Source organism: Penaeus monodon, chromosome 33 (assembly GCF_015228065.2).
Source record: "Penaeus monodon isolate SGIC_2016 chromosome 33, NSTDA_Pmon_1, whole genome shotgun sequence".
NCBI lineage: Eukaryota > Metazoa > Arthropoda > Malacostraca > Decapoda > Penaeidae > Penaeus > Penaeus monodon.
Window position 1 is genome coordinate 28,949,712 of NC_051418.1, and position 202 is coordinate 28,949,913.

Here is a 202-nt window from a genome sequence, read left to right on the forward strand (position 1 = left end):
TGACACTAACAACGGGGCCCGTAGCTGGTGGCGTGGGCGTTGGGGGCGTGCGGGGCGGAGGACGTACCGTTGTGGACGTAGTGCGGGTGGTGGGACGGACGCTGCTGCACGGACCCGTCCCCTTCCTCGCCGCCGCCGCCTGCGTTTCCGTGGCCGTCCTCCTCTGTGCTCTCCAGTTTGATCCTTTTACTGGAATTCTGTT

General features: G+C 65.3%; 1 protein-coding gene across 2 annotated transcripts in view; it reads right to left on the reverse strand.

Annotated features, from left to right (window-relative positions):
- The window catches only part of LOC119594202 (protein bric-a-brac 2-like), a gene marked incomplete in the record, with an annotated part of 27,988 nt that overhangs the window by 13,809 nt on the left and 13,977 nt on the right, over positions 1 to 202 (reverse strand). The window contains 1 exon segment of one of the 2 annotated variants that reach the window (XM_037943273.1): positions 68 to 197. In XM_037943273.1, the coding sequence (XP_037799201.1) occupies positions 68 to 197 (130 nt within the window). 2 annotated transcript variants of the gene reach the window in all.